This window comes from Rutilus rutilus (assembly GCF_951802725.1).
Source record: "Rutilus rutilus genome assembly, chromosome: 24".
In the NCBI taxonomy this organism is placed as follows: domain Eukaryota; kingdom Metazoa; phylum Chordata; class Actinopteri; order Cypriniformes; family Leuciscidae; genus Rutilus; species Rutilus rutilus.
In genome coordinates this window covers 11569316-11595297 of record NC_140228.1, presented here as the reverse complement: position 1 = coordinate 11595297, position 25982 = coordinate 11569316, and the positions used below count along the sequence as shown (strand labels likewise).

Genomic DNA, 25982 nt, shown 5'->3' with positions numbered 1-25982 from the left:
AGTCACATGGACTATTTTAGCAATGTCTTTGCTACCTTTCTAGGCCTTGAAAGTGTTTATGATGTTGCTGTCTATAGGGGGTCATAAAGCTTTTGGATTTCATCAAAAATGTCTTAATTTGTGTTACGAAGATCAACAAACGTCTTACAGATTTGGAACAACATGAGGGTGAATAATTAATAAAAAAATTATTTTTTGGTTGAACTAACCCTTTAATCGAGGATTGAGAACAAAAATCTGGTGATACAATACCAAAGACCACTAACCGCGCAATACAATATCTTTACAATATCTTCACTGCAATATTTACAGTGTAAATGCCGCCTGCTGGCCAGTTCTGATACTGCAGGAGGAACCTACAAAGATTTTCATTTGGTTTCCAAAGTGACACTGGCTACACTGCAAGAGCAGAGAGGTATTACTGACATTTTGTAAACACTCCTGTAGAGTTCAGAGCTCTGGTAATAAGCCCTTTATTTGGCATACGTAAAGTGGCCGACGTGTGCGCAACATTTCACACCAGAATCATCTCAAGACTGGCAAAAGAAAATAGTCACCATACAATTGGAGCAGCTTAAGAATACACAAAAAGGGTCTTTTGCAGGCGTCCTCCGCCTGGTCACACGTGTGCATTTATATCTCAGACGAACGTCAATGAAGTTTAAAAAAAGTATATTCCAAAAACAAAAAAACTCTTTAGTAATGAATTTAAAAGTGCGAATGAGCCATCGTGTCCATTAACTCTGAAGGGATTCCAGATGAGCTCAGTCAGACTGTTCACCTGGTACGGATCCAGAACTTTTTTTTTTTTTTTTTACCTTCCCTTCACGTAAACAGCAGTTGTTGTGTTAAGTACCAGATGTGGTGCATTTCCTGGTAAACACTTGGGGAACCGTTTCAAAAATCTGTCTCGCCTGTATCAATTCATGTCTTGTGGGGTCTTTGCAGGCCTGAGCAACAAAACGGTTTACTGTGCAAAAAACGATGGATGCGAAAAAGACATGCGTGCAAATCTTTGTTAAAAGAGTGCAGCTACTATAGTTGGACGGGGGCTGGGAGTCATTTTATAGACATGATGTACAGCACAGATTTGGGATGCTCCGTAAGCGATGGGAAATGGAAAGTGTTTAGGAGCTTTCAGAGAAAAAGCGCTGTTTAAGGCATCAGCTTTGATGGCTGTGATTCTCCTCAACAGTACTGGGAGTCAAAGGCACGAAACCGCTGAGGACTCACCCCTCACCAGCTTCAGTCCTAGGGAAGGAAACGACATCAGTTATGCTCAACAAGGCTACATTTATTGGATCAAAAATACAGTAAAAAACTGTAAAATTGCTAAATATAATTACAATCGGTTTCTATTGTAATATATTTTAAAATGTCATTTGTTCCTGTGAAGGCAAAGTATCATTACTTCAGTCTTCAGTGTCACATGATCCTTCAGAAATCAAGTTACATTTCTTATTATTATCAATTGTTGTGTAAACTTGTGATACATTTTTGTTCAGGATTCTCTGATGAATAGAAAGTTGAAAAGAACAGTGTTTATTTGAAACAGAAATAACATACAATTATAAGCCTTTACTTCTATTTTTGATCAATTTGATGCATACATGTTGAATAAAAGTATATATTTCGTTAATTTTTTTTTTACTAAAGGCCCGTTTGCACCAAGAATGATAACTATAAAGATATCTATATAAGCATCCACACCTATGCATGATATTGTTCTGTTTATTCAGAACATATGCTTTTAAATGTCCAAGCTCTTAAAATAGGGCGGATTCTAATTGGTTGTTTTTATCATTCATCAAAAAAAATACAAAATAATTCGTTCTGAAAGTGATTCCAACGACGACATTTCTCGGTGCCGTTATCGTTCTAGTTGTGGTGTGAACTCTGCTATTCTTTTATATTTTAAAATTAAAATATTTTTATCATTACAGTTATATAATCTTTGTTTAAACGGGCACTAAACTTTTAAAATGTAGTGTAGCATATATTGCATATATTACATAGCAATGCTTAGTGTGAAATAACCTTACCTAGCTATGACTCGCTCTCAATAGAGATAGTGACGGCCTCACTTTCATCTGAAAGGCAAGATGAAGGATATTCTCAACAATTTTTACATTTAGGCCTGCTAGAATGGAGTAAAAAATAAATAAAAATTTACGTACCAGACTTTAAGAAATCTCTCTCTTTGTGATCTTCTTCACTGTGGTAATCGTTGCCTAACAGACGGTTTTGGGATTCACTGAGAGGGCTGGTTTGCTCAGCAGGTCCTTCTACAGCACTGTGGGAATGAAGAACACAGAGTTACCGCTATTGTATTCATCTCTTTTGGTGGGTTTTCCACAAACACTGCCACTCAATGGTGAGAGCGGAAATGTCACCTCACCCTTTATCCAACCCGCCAGGCTGGGGACATTCAATGGGCTGCTCTGGATCAACAGTGACCAACCGTGTAGGAAAAGAAAGGCCGTCTCCTTGACTATAACAGAAGAAAACCATACTTTATCTCATTTCTACAAGTCAAATATTACCATTATTGAACTAGATTTTAAGGACACTTTGGTATGGAGGTTTTTGAAAAGTCTTATGCTCACCAATGCTGCATTTATTTGATCAAAAATACAGTAAAAACAGTAATATTGTGAAATATTACGGCAATTTAAAATAAAAATTTTCTATATGAATGTAATTTATTTTCAGCATCATTACTCCAGTCTTCAGTGTCACATTATCCTTCAGAAATCATTCTAATATGCTGATTTGGTGCTCAGGAAACATTTCTTATTATTAATGTTCAAAACAGCTGTCCTGCTTAATAATTTGTGTGATACATATTTTATTCAGGATTCTTTGATGAAAATAAAGTTCAAAAGAACAGCATTTACTCTTTTGTGACATTATAAATGTCTTTACTGTCACTTTAGATCAATTTAATCTGTCCTTGCTGAATAAATGTACTTCTTTCAAAAGAAAAAAAACATCAACAACAACAAACAATTCTTACTAACCCCAAACTTTTCAATGGTAATGTATGAAGCTAAGGTGTTGTAAGTGGTTACCAGGGCATTGCTATGTGGTTACAAAGGTATTCAGAGTGGTTAGTAGTGTGTTGCTATGTGGTAGCACTGTACTGTAGTACCCAAGTGGAAAAGAAAAACAGAAAGCACCAAAATGTAATACTTAGGGTGCTTTTCAAAACCATGAACCGTATGTATGAGCCAAAATATTGCCTTAGCAAGCAGCACAAAAAAAAAACCACATTAATATTCAAATTCACCTGGTAAAGACAGGAAGTAGCCAGTACTTCTTCTGGTCCCCAAACACCTGAGCAATGTTCTTGCTGAAGCCCAGGGAAAATCCACTTTTATCAGGGCCGTTTCTGAAGACCGGGGCTCTGAACGCTTCTGAACATAAAGAACAATCCAAAAAAGGTTTAAAATGCTGTTCAAAAGTTTGGGAAAAAAAATTAAAAGTGACGAAATTACTACTTTTATTTAGCAAGGATGCAACAATGTGATGGTAAAATGTTACATAAGATTTTTATTTCAAATAAAGGCTTTTCTTTTGAACTTTCTATTCATCAAAGAATCCTGAATAAAACGTATCACAGTTTTCACCAGAAAGGCAGCACAAACTGTTTTCAACACTGATAATAATAAGATAATAAGAACCAAATCCTCATATTAGATCATGTGACACTGAATACTGTAGTAATGATGCTGAAAATTGAGCTTTGCATCACAGGATTAAATTACATTTTAAAATATATTAAGATAGAAAACAGTTCTATTAAATTGTAATAATATTTCACAATATTACGGTTCTTACTGTATTTTTGATCAAATAAATGCAGCCTTGGTGAACATGACACTTCTTTCAAAAACCTTTTAAAAAAATCTTACCGATTCCAAACTTTTGAACGCAGAGTAAATACATGAAAACCCACAACATGAAATCATTGAGCTCTTGTGACTCAAGCTGACTGAGTGGATTTATGCTGTAAATTACAGGGGCTGATGGGAAAACAAGCAGGAAATTGCTTCAAAGACTGCTTGATTGATTTGGTCAACACATGGAAATTTGAAGGACCAGTTTACCGAAATAAATCTGAACAAGGTTTTGCTTGTGCACAGCCGGCCTACTGTTGTTGCTATGGTAACTACAGTGAGCAAATTGTCTACATGCATGACAGCTTTGTTAGAAACGTGAATCTATCTACACAGTACATGTAGACAAAGATACAGAGAAGTGAGTATGGTCAGGTGTGTTACCTATGGTGGACCTGTTTTTTCCCACAAGCCACAAGTGGTAAGTGAAGAGTGAAAGAATGCTGATGCAGAACATGGCCGCCACAAAAAAGAGAAACAAGACATGGAATTTGGCGTGAGACTCTGGCAGGTCACTCTGAGAGAGGGGGGAGAGAGAAAGGAGAGCTGTGAGACAGAGATCAACAACGAGCAAGACATGGGCAACATGTCACTCCGACACAACCTGACGGGTACGTTAGGGTCACAGGGATAATACGACAAAAAACAGTCAACGTACACGTTTACTAAACACTGTGAGGGATTACCTTTGGACAATTCTCTGCCGATTTCCTCCGGCAAAGCTTATTGCAAACAGAGACAGACTGTTAGACACAGGAAGAACACAGCAGGAGAGCAAAAGCTGACGAGAAGAAGGGTTTAAAGCAGCAAACGAGTGCTTGTCGAAACATATACACTACTGTTCAAAAGTTTGACATTAGTAGGATTTTTTTAGGGCTGCATTTACTTGAATACAGTAATATTGTGAAATTTTATAACAATTTTAAAATAACTGTTTTCTATTTTAATCTATTTTAAAATGTTATTTATTCCTGTGATGGCAAAGCTGAATTTTCAGCATCATTACTCTTTTCAGTGTCACATGATCCTTCAGAAATCATTCTAATATGCTGATTTGCTGCTAAAGAAACATTTCTTAATTATCAACGTTGAAAACAGCTATGCTGCTTAATATTTCTGTGGAAACAGTGATACTTTTTTTTTTTTTGGATTTTGATGAACAGATAGTTCAAAAGAACAGCATTTATTTGAAATATAAATCTTTTGTAACATTTTAAATGTCTTCAATGTCACTTTTGATCAATTTAACGCATCTTTGCTAAATATAAGTATTAATTTCTTTTAATGATTTTAACCTGAGTAGTGTAAGTAAAACAAGCAGATGAAATGGAAAGGAAAGGACAGCACAACAGTAGTATGAGGGTGACAGAGTGGACAAGGTTGGTAGATGGGAAATAAACTGATGCATGACTAGCACATGGAGGAAACCGCCGAGATCACACATCTATCCACACGTGTAACACATACGACAATCAAAACTTTTACGTACAAGGAAGAAAGGTTCACGAATGAGTATGATGAAAGGTGAGGGATCTACTCACTGTCCAGAACTTTATGAAGTATTGGAGGACAGAGGCTGCGATGAATAAGCAGTAAACAAGCGAGTAGGTCAGGAACAGGATGAAGAACTTGTAGTTGGAGAAACCCACACAGTTATTTACCCTGTGGATAATGGAGGGAAAGAGAGATGTTACCTACTATTTAAAATTTCAGTGTCAACAACTTGTATCTCACTCACCACGGACAGTGATGATCCATCTTTAGTACACACCTGTCAGAAACAAGAACAAGCGTTTAGAAGATAGAAGTCGCTAAAATGACACAAATTGAAACTAAATGCCTTCAGAACTGACCATGAGGCTCTACAGTAACTTACATGTCACACGCAGAACAATGATGACATCTGTCTGGCTTGATGATCTGGCAGCGGTCACAGTACCGAATAGCTACAAGAAGAGGGGGAAAAAAAAAGATCATGCCAGTTTCTGTTTTTTATGGCAAAATAACAAAAGGTAAAAATTTATTCATAATAATAAATAGGTAATAATGAATAAATAATAATAAATAGGTAATGAAATAATAATGAACTAGTGCAAAATCAGTTTTTGTGTGTGTTTTTAGTAATTGTTGGTTTGGTGTGTTTGAGTGCTCATTGTTACAATTACACAGCAAAAGTTCAGTGACATTTTTATTTGTGCATGGTAGAAAGCACACAGTGAACTCCGAGAAAACACTATGCTTGAGCAAACAGTTTGTGAATAGGCAACTACAAATGATGCCCGTGAAAGAGACTGTGAACGCATTGAATAGGATATGTTTAGTTGGTGAATAGCATAGGCTACTATTACACAGTAGCGATAACGTTAAGCGAAATATATGAAATATAATATTCAGAAGTAAACAGCATAGCTGACTTACAGATTCAGTTTACATCCACAAATGAATAAGCGCGTCGATTCAGGGAGCAGTGCAAAGTGCCCGTGCAAAATCAGTTTTTGTGAGCTGATCGCCGTCAAAAAAGTTCAGGAGATATTTCTTAGTGATGGCTGATTTCAACAGTTTCAATATGATAGCATTTTGAAGAAAAAAAGTGTCATGAATTTATTGCATTTTTTGGGGAAAATAATCCGTTTTTATAATAGATATTTGAAAATCCAAATCTGGATTGGAATTTTTTATGATATTATAACCTAAAGATGCTATGTGAAAGTGTTAAACAGAAAATAGTGGTTTTCATGAGTGTTTTGGTAAAGAAAACACATTTTTACTCAAATTAATCAAAATGGATTTATCACGTTCTGGAACCAAACTATAATATTCAGAAGGAACCAAACTATAATATTCAGAAGGAACCAAACTATAATATTCAGAAGGAACCAAACTATAATATTCAGAAGTAAACAGTATAGCTGACAGAGTGTTTATGTCAGAATGTTTATTTTTAAACCACAACCTTCCTGGGGCTTCTTTAACCGATACAACCACTGATCTATATAATGACTGGATAGCTCATGACGTTCTAAACTGCCACAAGGCAGTGAAGCCACCGGAAGTGTTCGAGCGGCCATCTTACGATTCCCTACCAGCAGAGGGATCCAACGCCCGTTATACAGAGATTGGTAGCTCCGACGGCACTTTTAAGATGACCCGATGTGCAGCATACAAGTGTAAGACGACGTTCACAAAGGGATGTAGAACAACTGCCCACAGGTTGTAATTCAAGCCCTATAAGTAGTAATTTATATGCAAAATTGTCGCTATGCCTGTGTTGTTTTCTCCGAGGCAAGAGCTGCTGCTTCTTCAAAAATCAACGATAAAACAGTCAACAGTAGCCTATAAGAAACCTCAGAGCAGCAATAATCACAATTAAGTGTCCAATAGCGACACCATTTGACAGCTTCAAAAGAGCTTCGTGCAGAGTCCGTTTACCGTTACATTAACCCATACAATTTGTATTAAGCATTTCCTGAACATGTAACTTGCTAATCAAACACTTTATATGAACAAACTACTAATCTATAAAACACAAATCGGTCTTCCGACCTTTTAATATTGTGTCAGTTGATGTTGATATGCGCGAGGGAGAGAGAGCAATACAGCGCTCGGGTTGTTTGAAGGCGCTGAGAGTGCGCGCGCGCGGCCGGGGCTCTCTCTGCACTGATCTAAATAATTCGTTGTTACGACGACTTGTTCCCTCGTTTTAATAAATCGTGGACACGTTTAACTAATTCCCTCCCTCATTTTGATTTAACGAATTACAACGTGGCCACAATATAATAAAACGAGGGAACAAATTAGTATTGTGCTGAGGTATTATTAATTCGTACGTGGCTACGAAACAATATTCACATGAATATTCACCAATTCAAAAAAATATAGGTCTTTAGCATTCACTATTTAATTAATAGTATCAAACTGTTTTTCTTACCTGTGAAGATAGCTTTTCAGTGAAGTCCGACTAGTGTTCTCGTACAGCTTTTAATTCCTTTTGCAAAGAAATTGCCGTTTTTTAATAAGCAGGAAAAATTTCCGACTTTAAACAAATACCCATTTAAATGCTAAGAGTGTTTGCGTTGTAAAAATGTGCAGGGAGACTTTATATTTTAAAACGGTGTCTCGTTAGGCAATGTTTTTTCAGTCAAATCATAAAATTTCCTATTGATTCAATAGAACGCATGAGCTCACTAGGGAATACCAATATGGCGGCGCGGTGGCTTCACTGTTCATGACGTCATGAGCTATCCAGTCATTCTATATAGATCAGTGGATACAACCCATAATGTCAGAATGTTTATTTTTAAACCACAACCTTTTAAAAATGATATATTTAACGATACCTTTAGCGTTTCTCATCCAAACAAAACTATAATATTCAGAAGAAACCAAACTATAATATTCAGAAGGAACCAAACTATAATATTCAGAAGGAACCAAACTATAATATTCAGAAGTAAACAGCATAGCTGACTTACAGATTCAGTTAACATCCACAAATGAATAAGCGCGTCGATTCAGGGAGCAGTGCAAAGTGCCCGTGCAAAATCAGATTTTATGACCTGATCGCCGTCAAAAAGTTCAGGAGATATTTCTTAGCGATGGCTGATTTCAACAGTTTCAATCTGATAAAAAAATACTTTTATATTGATTCAATGGATTAATTGCATTTTGAAAAAAAAGTGTCTTGCATTTTTGGGGAAAAGTAATCAGTTTTTATAAAAAATCTTTATTGCATTTTTGGGAAAAAATTATCCATTTTTATAAAAAATCTTTGAAAATATGTGCAAGTTTGAAACAGAAAATATGGTTTTCATCGTGTTTATATCAGAATGTTTATTTTTAAACCACAACCTTCTAAGTTCTTCTTTTACTGATATTTTTAACAATATCTTTAGCATTTCTCATCCAAACAACGTCAAACTTGGCACTGCACTTACTCGTGACCGTAGCGAGACACCTCTCAAGTTTGAAATCCATCGGACTAACGGTTCGAGAGATATGTGGTTAACAGACACACACACAGACAGACAGACAGACACACACACACACAGACACACACACAGACAGACAGACAGACGTTTCTGTACTTTATAGATAGATAGATTATACCGGTAATAAAAAATAAATAAAAAAAGATAATAATAAAAGATCGATTCAGAGGGATTTTAGATCTGCGGCGGAGTGAGCCAGAGATGGTCTTAAAGTGGCTTTGAGTGAGCAAACAACCCTCGAATTATGATCAAATTTATGTAAGAAATTAGAGGATAGGCACTTTATCAGTACTGACATCAGAAAAAGAAAGAAATGACAGAAAATTTTGAAGCTTCACACACTGCTGATTCATGCTGAAGAACTTCTCATAACAATCTATTGTGGCTGTACAGTACTGAAATAAAATTATGATAACAAAAAAAATTAAAACATAATAAAAAATGATATAATATAAAAATTACATTATATAAAAATTATAATAATTGTGGAATTTTGGGGTTTTGTGGTATTTTTTTCAGTTTCTTATTGTATTTCTTCAGAAATTAACTGTGAGCATAATCAGTTCTGAGAACGGACAGATAGACAGACGGACAGAAAGACAACGGTTTTTTTTTTTTTTAAGTTTACAATAAAGTCTATACAAGACAATTTAATTTGAAATTTGACAGAAATCCTAAAAAAAAATAAAAAAATCCTGGTAAAACTTTAAAGAGTTCCATAATTAATTAATCAATGTATAAATACTGATTATTTACACTTAACTAGGGTGGTAATCTTGGATGCCTATAAAATTGATTGCCAGCTAAACTTGAAACTTAAACAGGCTGTTTGTGCAGATAGTTTAAAGTTAATCACTGTTGACAATTAAATAATTAAAGTACATCATTTAAAATGTAAAACACGTCTCACTCAAAAAAAAAAAGGAAAAGAAAAGACTAAGAGGCTAAGCCTGTGTTTGACAAAATCTAGTACTCATGCCCTTGAGGTAGAAGCTAGTGGGTCATATTTTGTTAAATATTCTATGTGTTTGATGGTGTAAAGCCAGTCTCTAACCTCCTGCCCCGGTGCGGGTGTAGAGGGGCAGGCTAGTGGCCACTCTCTTCAGGATCTCCTGCTGAGTTTCTGGACGCTGTTCCTTCTCATACTGTTCCTTCTCAGATTTAGGTAGACAGAACTAAGACACAATACAATACAATTAGCTCATCGTGTGATATATCAGCAGCATATTACATTTTGAACAACAGCAGTGTGTAAAATGATACATAAAAAGCACACTCCATAGAAACTGTCCAAAACAAACACACAACTGTTTGTTTTATAGTTGCTGTACCTCTTTGGAAGGGTTTGCTGGTCTTGTAAAGATGGTTTTCCAGTACGACCACACAAACATGATGAATGACAGGTGAAACACAACCAGGTAGATGACTGAAAGGAACAAACAGTATACAGTTATTAACAACAAGACTGCATGAGCCTGCAGAGAAGCCTGCCAGAAACAGCCGGAGTATAAATCAGTCACTTTAAAGGCGTTTGTGATTACTAATGCAGTCTGACTGTGCTGAAGGGCCCGCACAAGTCAGCACAAGCACGGACCGAATGAAGCCGTAATTGACTGACAACTGTGCCAAAGTGGCTTTGTACTTTGATAAACATACATACAAATATCTGTAACTCCTAAAAACACAGAATAGTTATTTGGTGTGTGAATTTGAGAATATTTTTACTAGGCTCTTTGGAATACTTGATTCTGATTGGTTAAGACCAACGACTAATTTATATAAAATAATTACAACTCAAATTGATATTTAATGTACATTTATTTATTTACATCAAATGTATTCATTTATTTTGCAAGAACTGATATAATCTATGCAATGCAAATCACCTTGGATAAAAGCATCTGCCAAATGTATAAATGTACATTTTTTTATTAATTTTTTGTTGATAATTTAGAAACAGAATTATATACAGGTCATAGACACCTTAAAAGTGATTAAACATCATGATTGTACATTATTCCTCAAATAAGTTTTACTCACTTTTTTCACCCGTGCTGGGAATAGTTACTGCAGAGAAAATAAAAACAGAGAAAGAAACACAGTTTAGCAGAACTGTGACTCATGTCATGGAACATCTGCCTTATCAATCACACTTCTGCTTCTTGAAGATATGGATTTGCGACATAAGTTACTTCACTTGGACATGTGACAGAAGACTTGAGGCTTGACTCTACATCGGGGACTTTTGAACATGTCTGCTTATAAACTTATAATAAGCAGCTTGTCCATATTGAAAATACAATTTGTGCTATTATTTCAGTAAGAAACTCAACAATCTGGTGTCTGATGTCTGCTCTGGACACTGAATAAACAGGGACGCGTGAAGAAATATTTATGGGTTTCCTACTGTAACACTGGGGGGGGGTTCTATACTATTGCTGTTTGGCTATTTAACATAAATATTTACATTAAAATGAACTGTAAATTAAAGAAATAAGATCATCTTAGTGTCCACAAACACTACCGGATGCTAAACCGCACAATATATGCCCCAAAACCACATTGAAACCATATGTCTTGCTCCAGTTTGAAATCAATACGCCAGTTTATGTAAACAAATCATTCATTGAGGTTTCAGTTCAGTGACTTCCGGTAGGCGTGTGCCCGTGTGCTAGTGTGAAAAATAAAGCGCACTTACATATACACAGCTCCACCACGTATGCATAATACGACCAGCACACAACTAAGGCAATAAATATCACCGGTATCCACGCCAAACCCCTCTGGCAGCATCTCAGTACATGTGTAGGCGCCATCTTTCTTCCTCCTTGACTACAAAAGACGGGAAAGGGAGGGATGTTGTCCGTTCGCCCGTGCCCCACCAACCTCGGCGGTTCGGCTCCGCCTTTGCGCCGCCTCTATTTTGCAGTACTACGGTAACGACTGAGTTATGAATATTCATGACGTTGCACGACTTTAACCCAGTAGACCTATCTGATTGGCTGTGTAAAGCAGACGTTGCTAAGCGGGTGCCAGTTACGTGCCTCGACGCCCGGGAAGTTTACCAAGCAACATCCGCACGAATCCAAAATCGGACCCTAAACCTCAACCTCATATTACCTACGTTAATCCACTAATACTGTTCACTTGAAAGAGTGAATTAAATTCGGACAGCCATTGAGCGTACATCGGTTGTACACACGTTAGTACAGTGCAATGTGTGGGATTGAATGAGTGTACTCAATAACGTCCACTATGGTTTCGGACACCACTACAAAAGCGCCCTATTTGAGGATATGGGGATGATTTCGGATTCAGCCTCAGATTTCTATCACACGTAATTTTTGTTCATTTCACGCCAGTCTGGCATGGACATGGTGTTTTTGCGTGTATGGGTGCATTTAAGATCGGTTTAAACTCCAGAACAAGTCTGATAGAACAGTCAAACTAGAAGCTGACATATTGCCTTTTCCAATGCACATATACTTAATTATTAGTAAAATGAATACAAATATGAATACACTTTCACTACATATATATATATATATATATATATATATATGTATATATATATATATGTGTATATATATATATATATATATATATATATGTATATATATATATATATATATACCACATATATACCGCATTCTTCATACAAGCTTGTGATGCATACAAAAAGAGACTCAAAACAATATAATTGTCGCTTCTTTTAATAACACAAACTTTTCGAAAAATACATGTTTGCACAAAGTCTGCTTAAGTATAGAAATTTTTTTCACTATTTGGTAACAAAGAGACAAAAACAAAAATGGGGTATACAAACTTAACATTCTTATACAGGTTGACATCTATTTGGTACAATTAACCAGGAAACCGCTTACATAGGTCATCTTAATAGAATGGGTTGACATTTACAATCACAGCGCATGTGGTTTAAAATAAAGCCACTGACACAGGTAAACTTAGTTCAAAAGTATCTTCAATACCAAGAGCATCTACATCAAAATTCCTTCACGGGTGTTCTTGTGCATCAGTTAGCTCTTATGCAATTCATTGGAAAACAGTAAACAAGAGAACACAGCACAGTCACAAGGGTAAAAGGGAGAGCCGAACAAATCCTTTAATGGCATTCAACAGAGAAAACATGTATGCACACACACACACACATATATATAAAAATAAAGATCTGAGAGACACATCATCTTTACCTCGTGACATTTCCCTTTACCCCACAACTTGCTGTTTTATCTCTTGCCCCTCTTGTTTCCCGCTGGTGGTTTTTTGAGCTGTAGCAGTGGCCCACCTGCCCCAAATCCAGGAGTTTGTGTGTTGGAAACGCCAAAGGTCAACCCAGCCGATGCATTGATGCCTGGATTACTGAAGTTGAAGCCCGAGGTGTTAGATGTTCCAAACCCTGATAAAGAAATAGAGTTTAAAATGAGAGTGGAGAAAATGATCAACTTTTACTGCTAACGACGAGCATTATTGGGCATTAAGCAAGCCACATTACAGCAGTTAAATAAACCATGCAAATTTTACATTTCAGTTTCTCTGATATGCAGTGCTTGCCCTTAAGCAGCATGATGTTTAAGGGATACTCCACTTTTTTTGGAAATAGGCTCATTTTACAACTCCCCCAGAGTTAAACAGTTGAGTTTTACCGTTTTCGAATCCATTCAGCCGATCTCCGGGTCTGGCGGTACCACTTTTAGCATAGCTTAGCATAGATCATTGAATCGGACAAGACCATTAGCATCTCTCTCAAAAAAGTTAGCAAAGAGTTTCAATATTTTTTAAACCTGACTCTTCTGTAGTTAGGCTACATCGTGTACTAAGACCGATGGAAAATGTAAAGTTGCGATTTTCTAGGCTGATATGGCTAGGAACTATACTCTCATTCCTGCGTAATAATCAAGAAACTTCGCTGCCGTACCATGAGTGCAGCAGGCGTAACGATATGACGCAGCGCCTGAAAATAGGTCTAATAGGTTAGACAAACTTAGTCCCGGTCACGTTGGAAGTTACCGAGCTGGGGACTATTTTCAGGCGCTGCGTCATATCCATTACGCCTGCTGCACTCATGGTACGGCAGCAAAGTTTCTTGATTATTACGCAGGAATGAGAGTATAGTTCCTAGCCACATCAGCCTAGAAAACGCAACTTTTCATTTTCTGTCGATCTTAGTACACGATGTAACTACAGAAGAGTCAAGTTTTAAATAGGAAAAATATCGAAACTCTTTGGTCATTTTTTTGAGAGAGATGCTAATGGTCTTGTCCGATTCAATGATCTATGCTAAGCTATGCTAAAAGTGGTACCGCCAGACCCGGAGTTCGGCTGAATGGATTCGAAAACGGTAAAACTCAACTGTTTAACTCTGGGGGAGTTGTAAAATTAGCCTATTTCCAAAAAAAGTGGAGTATCCCTTTAATGCATTCTGGGGGAAAAGGGAGATTAGATTTGAGGGGTAGCTGTTGGTAATGGTTAGTGTTGATGAAAGCGGGGAAGAGGGAGGAGGGTGCTAACAAACACACCTGCGCTCAGGCTCCCTCCAGATGGCTTGCTAGAGGAAAACCCGAACGACAAACCTCCTGTTGCGCCCCCAAACCCAGGGCCGCTACCAAACGCTGCCGAGAGACAGAGGGGGGGCATTTAGGCGTTACGACTACATATACACCAGAGATAACCTCGCAGTCATAGGGCAGGGGAATGGGGGCTAGGAATGAATGATGAGTTATGAGATTAACTAAAAAAAATAATCATGAAGGAAAAACATGGTGAAGGAAATGTGAAAAATACAAGTTTCTCTTTGCATTATTACGACAAAACAAGAGTCCTGATTTGTTCCACATCCTTGAAGGAATGTCCACTCAGTATCACATTTTTTATTTATTCAAAGTAAATTAAAACCCGGTTTTGCAATAAAATACTATAGATATGCTTGCATATCAAGATTTGTTTAAATGACTTATGCACTATATTCAACAATTTCAGAAGTTTTTTTTTTTTTTTTTTGAAACAGACCAAAATGTAAGAATCTTTCCCTCTAGTGATTTAATAGTTCAATACAATTTGTGAACTGAACACACCATCTCTCACTAAAAGAACTAGCTCTAAAGACCGATTTGTTCATAATTCAGACTCATGCATTGCCTCAATAATGACCCAGTCACAGCAATTCTTGAGATTACAGAAAACTGGAGGGGAAGATTATCAGTGAATAACTTTACACAAAGTTATTGAATAACTTCAGAAGACTTAAGGTCCTTGCACACAGAGTCAGAAATTGTTGCCTGAAGATTTTGCACGTTAAAAAATAAATACCTCACGTTGTGTCAATCAGGTTTACACATTGCCTCCGAAACTCGTCCGTCATAAAAAAAAAAATTTGGACCAGGTTCTACTTTTTTTGCGTTTTTCGCATCCATAGCAAGCATTTTGAAAGGTGATTTGTCAATTCTGAGCCACCGAATGACAAATCCGAAAAAACGCATACAAAAATTTCGGACTGTGTGCAAGGACCTTAAATACAGTGCATGGACCTTATTTATGTTGCTTCATGCAGTATTTTGTATTATTTTGGAGCTTAACAGCATGCTCACTATGAGCTGTCATTGTATGACAAAGGCCTGCATAAAGATTTCTCAAAATATCTCTTTTTTTTTATCATATGGGTTCAGTGTAGCATGAGGGTGAATAAACAAGAAGGATTTTCATTTTGGGGTGAATTATCCCTTTAAGATTGAATGAGAGTGAAAGACTTGTGAAGAGTGTAGAGATGGAAAGGGAGAGGAGAGGTATATTACAGGAAGTACCTCCGAGGCTTGATGAGCCCATGCTAGTGCCAATACCCGAGGAAAATGGAGTGCCAAAACTGGCCCCCAAGGGCGCCTGAGGTCCTGGGACAAAGAAAGAGAGCAGAGGAACTTACTCTCATGCACTCTCATATATCAGATCCATATTATCAATGAGCAAAAAAACTGATCACAGCCTTGTGAGAGAAAAACATGCTTTGAAAGCATCTTTTGGACACAGTCCTTATTGAAAGGAAGTGGCACAGTGTGGTTTTTAATTACCAAATAAGAGCTACTCAAAAGCATCATCTGAATTACTGTTCATTATGATGGAGCAAATGCAAATATAAAAAAATAGGCGCTACTGGTTGCAATTTCAATCTTTTTTTTCAATTTACGCACTAATCCGCTTCTAGTTTAGTTTTTACTTACCTTGGAGCAACACTTGTGTTCTTATTTTGATGGATTAACTAAATCACTTAACTTGGGACAAAAGTTACTTATTCCTAAACTACATCTGCTGAACCTGCTGCTACTTAATGCATAAAATGTGCTCCTGTCTCGTTTCCTTTTAGCTGGTTTAAATTTGATTAAAATTTTAATTTAGAGATGTGATAAATCAGCATCTCAAATGCAGTCTTTTTATCCAATTCATTGAGAAATATCAATGATTTTATCAGTCAAAAAGAAACAAAGACAAGGGCTTTTTTTTAATAAAAAAACTTATTTATTGTCAATTCAAATTACATTAAACATGACAGACAATTGAGGACAAACTGATTCCTAGTAGTAGCTATGGCATTAACACTGTTCAAAACGATTAAAGCCAACCTGTGCCAAAAATGCATTTCAAACAATGGTTAGGACTAAATGCTGTATCCAAAAGGCACACAATAAGTATCATATGTATCAACAAGCATAATCAAAACAAAAAAAATAAAGAAATCAAATTATAAGTTAGATTATAGAATTCACTATGATACTATTTGTAAACAACCAAAATAATAAGCCCCATATTTGTTCCAAGGAATGGAAACGTATACCGAGGTTCAGACATGTCTATAAACAGACATCCTGTGTAAGAGCTTTGATAAAGTACCAACACACAAAAGCCACAACTTCCTAAAAGCGTTTTTTAAAACCACAACATGCATCAAGATAATTTGTTTGTATAGTAGATTGGCGATTAAAAGCAAAAGAAAGCCTGTAAGATCTGAGATTCACAATGGCCAGTAGAGGACATCTATAGGCGGACTATCTGATCTGATTCTCACATCTTTCCCACAAATTGGAAAGTGTGTCGCTTTAGTAAAAGTTATTTGAAACGGTGTTAGAAAAGGCATTACCACCTCTACTATTACTCAGACCTTCAAGTTATGACAGCCATGGTAGAGAAAGATGGATTTAAGCATGAAATAGCAGCTTTGAGCCACCGAAAGGCTGAGAATCACAAAAACGGCAGTTCTGAATACTGAAGTTTGGCACAATCCTTCACCGTGGACCCTCAACAGTCCCATAAAGCAGCAAGTTCAGTCAAACTGAAGGCTTGAACGTTGTAGCCCTTAAATAAAGTGAGACCATGCACTGTAAAGTGATCACTTGACTTAACTTAAAGTGAGGAAAACAGCTGCCTTAAAATCATCAAGTAAATAAAATTCATGCGTAATTGGAAGCTGTGGAATTGTCAAGTTCACATAACTTAGGCAAGTTTATTCAATCACTCATGTAGTTTAGTTTATTTAAGTTTAAGGCAACTGGTTTCCTCACTTTAAGTTAAGTCAAATGATCACTTTTTACAGTATGAACAACTACTAGTGTTTGTGTATGATTTTCATCTTTATCAGACTTTACTGCAGTGTCTTATAGCCATTTATGATTGGGCTGATTCTATAAGGAAATGCCAATAATTATCTCTCACAACTGGTGCTGTGTGTATATACACTGTGCAACTAAATAAGCCATGCCACTGGTTTAGCGCACTACATATTTACAGTTAATATAATAAGCAAAATCACCCACAACAGCCTAGACTTTCTTAGGCACGAAGGCAACGTCCATTTTCAAACAAAAAAAAACATTTGTATTACTGTTAAAAAAAAATCGATATATTGGGAAACCGACAAAATGTGAATGAGAAACAGTCAAGTTTTCGGTTAATGGATCACACTGATAAAGCCCTTTTGTCGACTTATTTCTAGTAAAATCACAAATAATAAATGTCTGTAACTTGATTCTTCTCTATAGACTGAGAACCTAGATTCTGTGACATTGGAAGTGGAACATCTCTCACACCTCCAACCTGCTATTATTGCCAGCAAGTCTCCATGGAAACCACAAATGCAACCATGGTTACAGATGAATGGAGGGTATCACCCAAAGCAAAGGAAACTTCAATCAAAAACAAAATACACACAAATTGTGTCATATTCACTGAGCTGTCGAATGAAATACAGTAAATTACCTTAATGCACCTCCGAGTCAGTAGCTTACACACTCCCTTCATACATATCTACACATGCATATGCAAAGCAAACCTCACACAAATCCAGTTAATTCAAATCGTCACAACCACAAAAAGAAAGTGAATGTATATAATTGGGAATAAAACAGCCTGACGTTATCACTAAACCAAAGATCAAGAACCTAATTGCTGTTCTGACAGATCAAGACGTTACAATGCACGTTTTCTGTATTTAAACTGATCGATCGCAGATGAGATGTGGAAGCTCAAGCAAAAAGCTTACCTTTAAAACTATTAATTATGAACATTATTCAAGAAGAGTTTTGTATGCAGCTAACAAAACGCATGTTAGCAGTAGAATGCCACCAACTGAGAAAAATATGGAAAGAACTAAATGTGTTCCTGTCCTGAGGTACGACGATCTCTTTCCTGCATAGCATGTTCATTTGTAACAGAATTACACCGCTTTTATCTGTATATTGCCATCTAAAAACAACATATTGCTCAGAAAGCCTCAGATGTTGTGTTGGCAGAAAAGTGTATGTTGGCACTTCAAAATATCAACTTTCACATCTTCCATGGAATATAGGTTTAGTCGATGATTATTATAAAAGTTTTTCAATCCGTGCGTAGCGGGTATGAGTCTACTCTACAAAGAGTTTGGCTACTTTGTGTAGTGTGGCTACATTAGTGCTGTTGGAATATATCAGATTTCAAATCTGATGACGTTCGGTGCCACTCGTCCCACCAAAACACAAACAGACCACCTCAAGATGGCAAACCCCCTTCTAAACCTTTACTTGATTCGGAATGTGCCCATTTGTCCATGGTTAAAACTTCTGGGCTGTATCAAAATAGCATTTGATGCTACTGGTTTACATCTTGTTTTGTTTTTTCTTGATAGAGGAAAAGAGATAAAAAGAAAACGGAAGTGGGCAAAAATCTCACATCACTAGTTGGCACACGAAGAGTCACATGATGTATGTTAAAAGAACCCTGATGCATGTTAAAAGAACCCTGTTGCTCCATATCTCCAAGAGAGACAGTTTAAAAATATATAAAATAAAAACAGACATGGCACTGACTGAATTTACGGTTTATTCTTGAATCTTTTGTCTGCTCTGCCTTTCTCCGACATTTCCCCCCTCCCTCATCTTTCTATTCATCCCTTCCCTCGTCATTCTATCAGTCTAGAGGTCAAGATGTCTAGAACTTGAAGGCGGTCAGACCTGGAGCCGGCTGCTGCTGCTGAGTGAGAGTGGCAGCCATGGCAACGGCTGCTGCGTTGGGAACGCTGCCGAAGGGGGCGGGGCCTGTGGTGACGTGCGGAGAGCTCTGCCATTTCTTGCCGGCAACACGCTTCGACTCGAACACGTCAGAGGAGTCATCGAGGAAGGCTCGTCTGTAGCCCAGGTACTGATGTTTGAGAGTCTAAAGAGAACAAGAGAAAATACTTTTTTAAACACAATAATTCTGCTTTAATTCGATCATGAAATCTATATGTATTGACAAATTACTGTGCTTGAGTTATTAGTGCATTTTATTCTAAAGAATGTGTATAATAGACACAACCATTCAAAAGTTTGGGGTCAAAGATGTTTTTGAAAAGTAAAAGTAAAATACCTTTTAGCATTAAAATGATGATGATAAAATGAAGTACTTCCTATTTACCAAAGACTCCTCAAAAAATGTATCACTAGCTACGTTTACATGCACACCTTTTGCTTCAGTCGGAATAAATTCATTTTGATTGATGAATCCGAACGAAGTGTTTACATGAATGTTAAATAAAGTGATCGGATTGATGTGCGCGTTTATATGTCACAAGCTTCAAATCATAATTAACTTTTTTTGACGTGCACAGCATGAAGATACAGAGTTTCCCACTGTTTGCACATACTATTCTTCTAAATTGCTTATTTTCTTTGTTTTAAAGAGCAAACTTGATATTTATCTATTTTATGTCCTAATTAGGAGACGACGACGAGCACATGAAGCTTTGTGTCGTGCTGCTTATATTAATCAAGCAGTAAAAACGGCCATTCCCGAGCCCAAAACAAGGCGTCTGTCAATGAAACTTGTTCCGAAACAAGGACTGGCGGGGTGTTGTTCTGCTCCACTTCACAGACGATGAGTGGAAGGAAAAACTTTAGAATGACACTTCATTCAAAAACAGCTCATTTTCATGTCCTCGATCGGATTAGATAATGTTTAAACCACCCCTAACAATCCGAATGAAATATATTAATCGGATATGGCCATTTCATTCAGATTGACGTGGTTACATGTGACTTTTTTTATTCCGACTGTGCTACTAGTCTGACTACAATCAGATTATTAGGATTAAATGTAGCTACTGTTTCCACAAAAATGTCACAATATTACTGTTTTCCCCCCTGTAATTTTAATCAAACAAAAGCAGCCTTGGTGAACAGACTTTCAAAAACATGAAACAAATCTTAGTGACCTCAAACTTTTGAACAGTACTGTGTGTGTATATTTAAATGATATATATATATATTTTTTTTTACTATTAAATGATCCCATATAAGAAACTTACCTTAACATTCTCATGAACTGCATGCAACTGTGCAGCAAGTGCAACAAACGTCTGGTAGAGTCTCTGCATGGCCAAGGACAAATCTACATGATAGATGACATCATAAAGTCACTAGGATTCAAGATCTACGTTTCTATCATGTGAATCAGGGAAGTGTTTTATTTAGTTGACCGATAGCATAGTGCAGATTAAGACCTTGAGGTGTGATGTGGGAGCCACTGCTCTGGGTGGTCAGATGATTCTCGAGTTCTTCAATCTGCTGACGGTACTGCTGTAACTGCACCTCAAATTGCTCCACCAGAGACCGGAAATAACTGGAGGGAGAGATGGACAGCACATGGGTGGACAATTAATAGTAGCAACTTTTACTGCTATCAATGGTCTTCAGTAGTAGAAGCACACTAATTCACTCACTCAGACGGTGCTGTGTTTTCATGTTGGAGTCCAGGAGGGGTCTTCTGGGTGCGAAGTGCAATATCAGCATTCTTCAATTCCTAGATGAAGAAAAAGATAGATTACAAGATTGCACAATGCTAAGCTGAACTGTTTGCAATGGTCTAAAGGATATTTGTCTAACCTGAGAAGTTTCCAACTTCAGTTTGTCTATGGAGAGCGAATTTCTCTGCAGCCCGCTGGCACAGACAGAGAGGAGCTGTCTGAGCGTCTTGATGTCCTCCTGCACTTTGAGAATGGCTTTAGAGGACATTCTGCTGATCTCTTCCTGGACTTGCTTCTGTTCCTTGACAAACTTCCTGAGAAACAACAGATATTAAAGTTTGCATGAAACAGAAGTTGTGATTAGGGCTGCACAATATTGGAAAAAACTGACATTGCGATATTTTGTTTTTCTGTGATATATTGTGATATGAAAACAGTTTCACCAGAGGAACAGCTCTCTTTGGAAATAACTAATCATTCTTGACTGATTTGGGTTGGTTTTGTAGGGGAGTGAATCAGCATAAATAAATAAGATATAATTAAACAAATTACAAGCACACATAAATACAATAGGACAAAGATTCAAATAAAAAAAAAAAAGTGCAGAAAATGAATAATCAAATGGAAAAATAATACTACATAGTCTTTACTGCATAAATGAAATATAATCAGTTAGGGCTGCTAGATTTTTGGCCAATATTGAAATCACAATTATTTAACACGATTATTGTTGGGCTATATGATCTAAGTCTTATTTCACGCTCTGAGTACATTTTAAATATCAGTGAAATTTCACAGTTATCGATACTTCAGCAAAAACTAATACTAGGTTAACTAATGTCAAAAACGTCATCAGAGAAGAGAAGTCATGCAGGTAGGAAGGAGTAATTTTGATTAAAGATTAGGAGGGCACATGAATTAAAAATAAATAATGATGAGCACGGATAAATCATTTAAAATAAACATCGTGACTTTAAGCAACAGATCAACTTGCAATCAGCCCAAAAAGTGGTGAACTCACTGAAAGTTATCCACATCTTGACAGATCGGACCAGGGAGGTTTTCCTCTTTGAGGGCTTTACTGTCCCTGTAGAGATAAACAGCAGGGTAAGGACAATAATATAATACCCTATGATGAGTGAAAAGGTCATTGTGGTGTGGTTCTTACTCCGGTCTGGTGCTGGATAACTTGTCAGTATTTTTTTCAGAGGAAGTGCTGAAGTCCACTCCACCCAGGCCGAGACTGGGCGCTGCGACAGAGGTGGCTGCGACAGAGGAAGAGACTAAACCACCTAGACTCAGAGCTCCACCTAATGTAGACTGTCCCAACCCTGAAACACACATTAAATAAGTAAGAGACGAAAAATACTAGTTTAAACTGAATGTAACATGATCACAGAGCGAAAAAAGACTGACCTGTCAACGTAGGGTTGGAAAAGAGACTGGAACTAAAGGAAAAACCCGGGGCAGGTGCAGATGAAGTGGCGGTTGCTCCTCCCAAATTAAGGGAGAAGCCAGTGGAGCTGGTCTGGGGTGCTGTGGAGGTGAGGACGGAGCCCAGAGTCAGACCTGTGCCTGGAGGTGCAGAGGTGGTGGTGGTCAGTGAGAATGGTGCAGCAGAGGCCGATGGCTTGCCGAAACCCAGGCTGAACCCAGTGGATCCAGCAGTAGAGGTGGTAAGACTCCCTAAGAACAGGCAAAAACAAAAAGTGGAAATGAGTAAAGCATGACTGACAGACTAAACCAGTGGTTCTCAAACAGGGGGCCTCAGCAAATGTCCAAGGGGCTTTAAGATGATTTAAAATCAGACAAAAGTAGAAATAAAATAAGTTAATAGAACTAAAAATCAAGATATTTCTTATTTATATTCTCCCTTCAACAATATGTTTTTTTTCTTTGAAGAACCAGAGTTCAAACAGTCTTGGAAAACCAGGTTGTATGAGGTAGCCTATTTTGTATAAGTGGTTGTATAAGTGCCCCTATAATGTGTTTTTGAATATTGAAGGCGTCCTATTACGCTTTTACATTTTTTTTAACTTTAGTTAGTGTGTAATATTGCTGCTTGAGCATAAAAAAAAATCTGCAAGGTTCCAAAACTCAAAGTCCACTACAAAGGGAGATCTTTTATTTAACAGAATTCCCCTTTTCAGTACACGACAAATAAAGTTATTGTCTCCTAAAAGAAAGATCGATTCTAAACTGCATCAATGAGTCATCAGCAATTCCAGTCTCACTTCCTGTAACAAAACTATCTATGCCAAGATCTACAATATTTTATCAGGTGGAAATAGTGAGTTTGTTTGTTTTTTACAGTCATGCCAGCTTCTATTAGCCTAGAAATCTAGACACACCCTAGTGGTAGCTAAATTTATTTTGCAGCCAGGGTAGTCTAGCAACTCTCCGAGTTGCGCCGGTTCCCTGCTACTTGAAAACAAAGAACGGCTGCTGCTGCTGGCGAACAGTCATTCGAATCGGCTTTGGCCACGACTCTGGAGGACTTGGAGTTAAGTTTTTCTTTGAGAAAAGAGCAAAGAACGGCACTTAAGTCATTCTTAAAAAAGGAAGATGTGTTCTTAGTTTTGCCGGCCAGATATGGCAAAAGTTGAATCTGTCAACTAACGTTAGCTCCGCTGTTGGGAAAACGCTCTGGTTGGTTGAAGCACTGTCCTATTGCGTGCAGAGGGAATTTGAAAGACAGCCGTTTATCCTGCCCCTCGGATTGAGCCGTGACTAAGGTGAGTTGCCAGACCTAACATCTTGATGTAGGTCTGGCTTGCCAGGCTAAGCTTCTATGGCTATTTTCATGGTGAGAAAAACTCAAACTATATTTGGTTTAAATGTCAAAAATTTCTCTTCAAAAGAGTTAACTGAATAAAAAATGTTTCTCACAGAGTTAAAACTAACAATCTAATAAAACATGCTTCAGGTATAAAGAGTTTAGAAATAGTGAGTAAAAAATAGATACAGATATTATGTTTTAAATATGAATTATATTTTATAAAAAATAATATTGCTGTTGACAATTTGGGGGGCAGCACTTAAGTCAAAAAGGTTGAGACCCACTAGAATAAAGTGATATAAAAAAGCAACGGAATAAAGTGATATAGAAATGATTAAATCTCTTTCGCTTACCTAAAGTAAGGCCAGTAGTGGAAGGAGCAGCCCCTAAAAGTGTTAAAAAGATGGTGAATTAACAAAGAAATAACAATGACAATGGTATTTATAATTAAGCTACCAAATTAGAACAATGTTAAGGTAAATCAGTGTTTATGTCATAAGAGCAGCCAGGAACCTGAGGCAGGTGTGTTAAAGGGGAATCCAGTTGTTGGTTTCTGTGCAAATACACTGGACCCAAATCCCAGTGTGGAGGTGGTACTAGTTGCGGCCGGTGCGGAGGACGGCGTGCCAAAACCTCCGAGTGTGAATCCACCCGTGCCTGCAGCAGGTGTGCTGGAAAAGGATATATCAGACATTTAAAATATTTGAATTTCAAATATTACCTAATGATATTAAAAATATACCTGCACCTTAAAGCGATAGATCACTCAAAACGTGCATGTATAAATATATGTGTGTGTGTGTGTATGTATATATATATATATATATATATATATATGTGTGTGTGTGTGTGTATATATATATATATATATATGTGTGTGTGTGTATATATATATATATATATATATAAATATATGTGTGTGTGTGTATATATATATATAAATAAATATGTGTGTGTGTGTATATATAAATGTGTGTGTGTATATATATATATAAATAAATATATGTGTGTGTGTGTGTGTGTGTGTGTGTGTGTGTATATATATATATATATATATATATATATATATGTGTGTGTGTGTGTGTGTATATATATATATAAATATATATATGTGTGTGTGTGTGTATATAAATATAGAGAGAGAGAGAGAGATATGTGTGTGTGTAGCCTATATATTCTTCTAAATCTGTTGATGAACACAAAAGGAGACAGGCTAAATAACTCAAGTTGACATTATGCTTAACATCAACTATAAAGGTTGACAATGACAGAATTTGATTACAGACCTTTGGTATATTTTGTATTGTAAACATTTAAAGAATACATTTAGGGAACCATTTAGGAAATACACTTTTTGTACGCCAGTGGAACCAATTCTTAATTGCGAGCTCGCATTGTAAACAGCAAATTGTAATTGACCAGCCAATTCAAGTTAATATGTGTTCATGTTTTACACAGTTAGTTGAGCATAACTCATTTAAACTGAACACAACGTTGAAAGCTGACATGATCATACCTGGTCGCAGCTCCAAATGAGAAGCCCCCGCCGGTGGCGCTGGACCCGAGGGTACTTGTGCCGAAGTTAAAGCTGGACATTCTGGACTTAAATTCCCAAAACTTGACAATCAAATCAAGCGGGTCCGACCTCGTGGAGGCCCTAAACACACTACCTAGGACATACGCAGCATAATAAAAGCAACCAGCACACAATTCTGAAGCGTATGGAGAAAATATAAATAAAAGACTCTAAACAAGGTGGCCAAGGCCTACTTTGTTGTTTTTTAAAACGATTAACGTTATGAGTTTCTAAATATTGAAAACGTTGCTGCTCTGTGTTTCCGCGCAAAAGCTTCTCTCTTCTTCTGTTTCTTTGGATTTGCGGTATAGTTCAAACATTATTTGCTGCGCCGTATTGCCACCTACTGGCTTGGAGAGTCCATGCAGGTGCGTTTTAAATGCAGTGTTGAATGAACACTATCTAGGACTTTCTTTTTAATATTCTGTCCACCTTTACAGGCATATTGTCACTATTTACTTAAGCAAATATCAGAATACTTTTT

At 37.0% G+C, this 25982-nt stretch overlaps 2 protein-coding genes across 3 annotated transcripts; both read right to left on the bottom strand.

Annotated features, from left to right (window-relative positions):
• Positions 1-460: 460 nt before the first annotated feature.
• On the bottom strand, positions 461-11812 carry zdhhc20b (zDHHC palmitoyltransferase 20b). Its single transcript, XM_084398522.1, has 13 exons — positions 11586-11812; positions 10928-10954; positions 10219-10313; positions 9942-10062; positions 5776-5845; positions 5638-5670; positions 5441-5561; positions 4284-4416; positions 3290-3416; positions 2399-2491; positions 2178-2293; positions 2043-2090; positions 461-1251 (listed from the first exon to the last, which is right to left on the bottom strand). The coding sequence occupies exons 1-12, from the start codon at positions 11701-11703 to the stop codon at positions 2047-2049; spliced, it is 1098 nt and encodes a 365-aa protein (XP_084254648.1). The 5' UTR covers positions 11704-11812; the 3' UTR covers positions 461-1251; positions 2043-2046.
• A 772-nt stretch (positions 11813-12584) lies between these two features.
• Positions 12585-25860, bottom strand: nup58 (nucleoporin 58). Of its 2 annotated transcripts, XM_084399429.1 has the most exons (14): positions 25439-25860; positions 24436-24593; positions 24276-24308; positions 22560-22829; positions 22312-22474; positions 22165-22230; positions 21283-21457; positions 21120-21199; positions 20901-21019; positions 20706-20788; positions 19375-19576; positions 15706-15789; positions 14425-14517; positions 12586-13304 (listed from the first exon to the last, which is right to left on the bottom strand). In XM_084399429.1, the coding sequence occupies exons 1-14, from the start codon at positions 25516-25518 to the stop codon at positions 13135-13137; spliced, it is 1776 nt and encodes a 591-aa protein (XP_084255555.1). In that variant the 5' UTR covers positions 25519-25860; the 3' UTR covers positions 12586-13134. The 2 variants fall into 2 exon arrangements, with proteins under 2 accessions (XP_084255556.1, XP_084255555.1); XM_084399430.1 differs by lacking the exon at positions 14425-14517 and having other exon boundaries at positions 12585-13304.
• Between the last annotated feature and the right edge of the window lie 122 nt (positions 25861-25982).